This window comes from Scardinius erythrophthalmus (genome assembly GCF_964197995.2).
Source record: "Scardinius erythrophthalmus genome assembly, chromosome: 6".
NCBI classification, from domain to species: Eukaryota; Metazoa; Chordata; class Actinopteri; order Cypriniformes; family Leuciscidae; genus Scardinius; species Scardinius erythrophthalmus.
This window is the reverse complement of record NC_138226.1, coordinates 15,960,064-15,966,644: the sequence shown is the minus strand read 5'-3', so window position 1 is coordinate 15,966,644 and position 6,581 is coordinate 15,960,064. Positions and strand designations below refer to the sequence as shown.

The window sequence follows — 6,581 nt, the reverse complement described above, 5'->3', positions numbered from 1 at the left end:
AACAGGTCCCACCCCAAAGTTTAAGAGTGCTACAAAGGCCCAAGTTTATACTCTTCAGAAAGACTAACTACTTTTTTTCTGTACATTAAAGGGTTAGTTCACCCAAAAATGAAATTTGTCATCAATTACTCACCCTCATGTTAAGATATTTTTGATGAAATATGAGAGGTTTCATTCTGACCCCACATGGGCAAAAACGTCATTGCAACTTTCAAGTCCCAGAAAGGTAGTAAAGACATTGTTAAAATAGTCCATGTGACTACAGTGGTTCAACCTTAATGTTATGAAGCAGCAAGATGTTGTGATGTTCTGATGTTGTGTCAGAACGCCGGCTCATTATTGGCTGACGATGTTCATGTGAGCTGAAATTTCATTTTTGGGTGAACTAACCCTTTAACAGTAGACAGTACAATTTTTTTTACATGTATCAAATTGAATAATTATGCTTAATCAAGTGAAGTGCAGGGTATCCATTAGGTATATTGGTATTTGATACATAACAGGTCTAGAGTTGACATTAACTATATGAATGTATAAGCTCCATGATTAGTCACAAGTGGTCACTAGGGGTAGGGGAGGGCTTCACTTTTTTATTATATGGTCCTTCAGTGAGACATGCACTTTAAAATTGCAAATTGCAGTCTTTCAATTAATATGCCACAAAAGCTTCAAACATTAATAATAATTACAGACTAATTAATAATAACAGAATGAGAAAAGAAACAGTTTTAGAAGGAATATAGCATGTCAACACAGGATTTGTCAGCTTCTCAAAGAATAAATCAGTCCACCAGTCACATATTTTAAGGAAAGTTAAAGAACACAAAGAGAAAATCTTATTTGAAAACATCACAATCCAAAACTATGAGTAAATATAATGCCACTCTCAAGTAATTTATTTGCATTACATAACACCACCTGATGGTGATATTGAGACAAAGCACTGTGATGGTATAGCATAAATGTGCCCTGGTCAGTAGCGCCACCTGCTGGTGCCTTATACAGCAGCGATCAACCACGTTTAATGGAGCACACCCAACACTGAACATTTGCATGTCTCCTTTTATATGACTCCCATTTCAGGTCTTAAAATCTCTTCCAATGAGCTGATGAGTTGAATAAGGTGTGTTTGATTAAGGAGACATGCAAAATGTGTAGTATTGAACATGGTTGGGAACCAACAGGTCAAGTTTAATGTTGTGCTATACCAAAGGCCTATTTCAGTTTGGTTTCATTGTGATCAGCTTTTGTTAAAAAATGGTGCATAATGTTTTAAGTTAGTATTTTAATCACATATATTTGATTAATCGGTGCTTATTTAAAAAACATTTTTTAATTAACTACATTCTTAAAAATAAAGTGCTGCTATGTAATTTAATTAGCTTTTCCCTTTTTGGGAAATTTAACATGCATTACATCCCACACTGAAAGGTAGTATCTCGTTTTACACTTCTGAAAAGACCAAATATTCTAGTATGCACTCCTTTTGAACTAACCTCATCAAAGACATTCGCTGTTTCTGAAGATCATACTAGGTATGATAAAAAAGCATGCTTTGCAAGAGACTAACATGTTTTGCACAGATTATGCTGAGACTGCAAAGAAAGTTTTACAAGGGAAACTGTTTCAAACACCTTGCAGTGATAATGCAACAACATTCACAATTTTTATATATAAAACTAATTTTTAAAAAAACAGACACACTTGCAGCATGAAACACAACACCTCGAAACAGTTTGTCTCCTTGTTCACACATACAGTAATACTTGATGCAGCACAAGTGAATTATCGATGGGTGGTGATGCATATCCGGCAGCACAACTAAAAAAAGTTTAACTTCATGCAAATGAGCGGTGATTCATTGCAGCGACTACCAATGAAGTTACTTGTGGACATGTGATTCGTCTCATGTGGGACAAGACAAGAAGTTACTGTTACTGTGAGCAATTTCACTTTTTAGATTTGTTTCTTGTTTGGAAAACATAATTGAGTTTGACTCATGCATTGATAATAGTTCATCTTGTTCTGCAATTTAAATCTTGTTATGTAATTTATTTACAAACATCTACATGTTTACATTGTTTTTGTCAGCTGTGTTATTGTTCAGATCATGGCACTGGTCAGGTTGCTGATTGAGCGAACACTGTTGGTGTGACGGCTCTTCCTGCGAACGCTCCTCAGATAGTTCCTGTACAAGATCACGCTGATCACGCGGTCCTGAAACTGCTTCGACACGATGTAGAAGAGTATGATGTCCAGCACTGTACTCGCATTCATCAGGAAGGTGGTGAAGGCCCCCCAGGTGTTGTAACCCTGCCCACCGCTGGCCAGCAGCAAGGAAACAAAGCAGATGTGGAAAGGCACAAAGCACACAAGCACCTGAACGATCAGTGTGATGATGATCCTGATGGACTTCTGCTTGACTTTGGGCTTCAGTTTGGACGTGCGGCCGTGGATGAGGTTTTCTACGATGATCATGTAACAGCCTACCATGATGCACACCGGCACCAGGAAGAAGAAGACGATACGTGCGAAGTGGACGGGATTGTCACGGCGCAAGTAGATGATGTCGTGCATCTTGATGCACGTGGTATAGTTTGAGATACTGTCTGGGTCCTCTTCCAGGAAGACGAGCGGAGCCGTGCTGCCTAGGGTCATGATCCAGACTCCTGCACAGGACAGCAAGGCTTTGCGAACACTTTTTAGTTCTCTGGTGTGTCGCGGCTGCACTATGGCCACATAGCGATCTGTGCTAATGAGAGCGAAGAGCCACAAGGCTAGGCAGGGATAGAGCACCGTTAGTGCTGCGTTGATTCTGCAGAACACGTCCCCGAAGGGCCAGTAGTCTTGACTGTAGTAGACAATTCGAAAGGGCAGCAGTAAGATAAATACCAAGTCCACTAAAGCAACATTGATCATGTATACGGTGATGGAGTTCCGTCTTTTAGTGGTCAAGGCAAAGACCCAGAGAGCGGTCAGATTGACCACTATGCCTATGGTGAAGATAATGCCGTAAAACACTAGGCTAGCAGTCCGGTACACTTGTGGAACGTGGCCCTCCATGATGACGGGCAAAGATGTGTTATGATCCATGATGATTTGCCTTATTTGACCATAAAAAAAGAAACAAATGAAAAACAGGTTTTTCAGGTTCAAAACTATAGAAAACTATAAAACAGGTTCAACTATAGAAGCCTATTTTAGAATTTTAAAAACAAGGTAATAGACCTTAGACCTTACCTTACTATAGTGCCAATATTTTATTTTTGGCAAAAATGAAAACAAGGCTGTGATGGATAGATGTACAGTGGGTTCAATGGATTGCAGTGATGTTTAAAGTGCCCCTATTATGGTTTTTCGAATATTCCCTTTCATGCAGTGTGTAATATAGCTGTTTGTGAATGTAAATGTTATGCAAAGTTGTAAAGTCGAAAGTGCACAATCAATAAAGTTATTGTCTCCCAAAAGAAAGAATCGACCCTGAACCGCCAATACGAGGCGTTTTTTTATTCGAATCCTACTGCTTTACGGTTCTACGTCACTAGACGATACATATGCAAATTGCAAATTTCAAAATAGTTTTGAGTTTTATATTGGGTACGTTTCTGGCTAACCAGCTTTCTCGTTACTGTCTTACTGAAATACTTCTGCGAAGCAACTGTGGGCCACTATTAGACTGCGTCTATTAATAACTGTGTCTATTAATGCAGATTGTCTGTCATTCTTACTACTTTGAGTAAAGATAAAGGATGGAGACAGATTTGTTTTACAAACGTTTGTTACATAAGTCATTCACGTATAGTGCTGGGCGAACATATGCACTGTTATTGATACAGTTAATAGTTCCCGCATGTGCACCGCAATAAATGAAAAAAATATACACTTGGGTTTGTTGATGGACATGCTGATGGTGAGGAATTACAGTTGAAACATCTCATAATGTACCTCAAACTGAGTAGCGTATCACACTGAGAAACGTCCTGCTCGAGTCGTCCTTTCGATGGAGGTTTGGGTTGAATAACTAGACCTTCTAATGTTTCATCATCGGACTCGCGCTCAGATTGATATGGTAAAAATGACGTCATCGGTCGAGCTGTAGGAAGCCTCTGGACAGAGCTGACGTTCAGTTGTGGTAATGGGCGTGTAGCTTCCGACGGAACAAAATTAGGAGCCTTTAAAATAGCATAATAGGGCACTTTGATAACATACTGATTGTTCAGCTGACTAAAGATCTTTCCAACAGAAAAAAAATCCCATAAAACAGTTTTGAAAGTTATTTTGGAGCTACACTGTATGCCACTGTAAAGACTGTAACTGTATTTACAATGGCATACAGTGTACAAAGTCTATCCCTCACAGTCTATCCCTTTACTGTACATCTCACAATTTAAGCTTTATATCTAATTATGTAGTATTCTGTTTCTTGTAGTTGTGACTGAATATCTTGCAATTGCGACTTTATTTCTTACAATGTGTCTTTACATATTATTTTAAATTTTCTCTTTTTTACTCTATTTAATTCTTTACTCTCTTTTTACTCCACTTTTTATTTCATATAGTAACAGTATAATTGAATAGTAACAGAAAACACAATAGAAATATACAAATATAACAAAAAAAAATCTTAAAATGACATAATATTATGACAGAATTGTCTTCTTGGGTGAACTATCCTATCACTCTTCATTTGAATTTAAGGGTTTGTAAAAAAAATCAAGTCATTAAAAAGTCTTAAAAAGAGAAAGGAAACAGACTTATGAAATAAGATACAAAAAAGTAAAAACAAAATGTTGAATATTAATCAATATACTTGTGCATCACTTGAAGGAAATAGGAAGAATGCTACTTTTACTACAATTCTCAAATATCTGTGCAATATCAATGTACATCTTTCATCAAGTCAACCTCTACCTTAAATGAGTAGATATAATGCCACTCTACAAAAGTTGAGAAAAGTTGTAAAAAAAACAGCATTGTCTTCTGATGTGATTGGCTGTTTTTAAAACCTATCGTTTTTGGGTGTTTTTGTTCTACAAGATAACCAAGTAAAACATTCAAAGGTACCTACCTCAGAGATCCATGTTGTTGGCATCGTAACTGTTCTGAGAGCTGTACGGGTGATGACTGTAATGTACCATCGCTGCGGAGTTTCGATCTAAGATAGAGGAAGTAATGAAGCCAATGTCTTTATTTAGATTATAATTTTTCTTTTGGTTTCTGTGAAGCCCCTTCACTTCCTGTAATGCATGCACTGGTGCAGAATATATCTCAAAGGCAAACTGTATGTCATATGCCGTTTGAGAGCAGTGGAGATGTACTGTAAAGATGTGACAGGTTTGGGTGCTGGTTATTGATTGGGAAAATAGGGTTTGTCACACAGCATTAGCTCTCTTGGGAGCAGCACACAGCAGGTGGCAACAGAAGGCATCTGGTGTTGAAGAGTTTTAATTAAACACAGGATGCTGAGGTTGTTGGTGTATAAACAGGAAATGAGATCTTTATGTAGGGTGAGATGGCAGCTCATCTTAAAATTCTCAGAACGAACAGAACTAGCTCAGACCTGACTAAAGAGATCACTTTTAGACTCAGTTACTTTTGCTGAGGTCAACTGGTTATCTGAAAACAAATATGATTGTTGTCTGCCACATTTTTCAGGCATAATTCTGAAAAAAAAAGCAGCTTTGGTATTCTATGTGAAGAGTTTTTCATAAAGAAAAAAAATATTTTATTATGGCTGCCATTGTTGGTCTGCATTTTGAAGGCAGAAAATACATTCTTTCATCATTTGCTCACATTCTTGTAGTTTCAAACCCGCATAACTTTCTTTCTTCTAAGGAACACGTCAACTTCGTCAACTTTTTTTTTTTTATGTTGGTGAACTATTCCTTTAATAACTGCTGTTGTTCTGTGACCAAAAAAACCACACGAATGAAGTGTTCCAGCAGCGACATTCAGCCGGAAGTTTAATATACGAGTGTGAAAGAAGGTACTTTAAAAACATCAACATTAAAACACTGTAATCTGTGTGGTACATTCATATTTTCCATTATTACAGTGGGGCCATGTTCTCCATTGTGAATTGTTACCTTTAATATTCGTACCAGTGTGACACCTACACTGTATTGGCTGATTCATTCACCCTTTAAAACGCTATCTGACATTTCCTCTGTTCGACAATCGCCCACATCAGGAAGTGACTAGTTTTAACTTGCCCATATGGGGATTACTGACACACAAACAGTTTGTGTTAAATAGTAGAAACCTTGGGATTTTTTGTGAAGATTGTTGTGAAAGATTAGAGAAATGAACATGAGGCCTGTGAAATGAGGAACGTCTGAGTGCACATTGTTGATATTTTTCGGTTCCTCCATATTACAAAAAAAAAAAAGGAAGCAAGTCCTATTAAGTACTATAGCAATAATATATATATATTTTACAGTTGTTGCCTGTGCTCAGATCTGTATGATTATTAGCATCATGAAGGAATGTATTGGATATATTATGAGTAATTGCAAAAACAGGGAATTAGAAAGCTTTTGTATAGTTTGACCTTCATTTCAGGATGCAATTTAAGTAATTGC

At 37.3% G+C, this 6,581-nt stretch overlaps 1 protein-coding gene across 2 annotated transcripts; it reads right to left on the bottom strand.

The window, feature by feature from the left end:
* Positions 1 to 571: 571 nt before the first annotated feature.
* Positions 572 to 5,356, bottom strand: gpr18 (G protein-coupled receptor 18). 2 transcript variants are annotated; one of them, XM_081369289.1, is made up of 2 exons: positions 5,069 to 5,356; positions 572 to 3,103 (listed from the first exon to the last, which is right to left on the bottom strand). In XM_081369289.1, exon 2 carries the CDS (start codon positions 3,091 to 3,093, stop codon positions 2,104 to 2,106), a length of 990 nt encoding a protein of 329 aa, XP_081225415.1. In that variant the 5' UTR covers positions 3,094 to 3,103; positions 5,069 to 5,356; the 3' UTR covers positions 572 to 2,103. The 2 variants fall into 2 exon arrangements, with proteins under 2 accessions (XP_081225415.1, XP_081225414.1); XM_081369288.1 differs by lacking the exon at positions 5,069 to 5,356 and adding an exon at positions 3,946 to 4,166.
* Positions 5,357 to 6,581: the final 1,225 nt, after the last annotated feature.

Excerpts from the sequence above, each read along its gene's own strand:
- gpr18 (XM_081369288.1), bottom strand. The coding sequence starts at position 4,085 with ATGACGTCATTTTTACCATATCAATCTGAGCGCGAGTCCGATGATGAA. Across the intron at positions 3,104-3,945 it reads GATACGCTACTCAGTTTGAG|GCAAATCATCATGGATCATA; the intron begins GTACATTATGAG and ends TGGTCAAATAAG.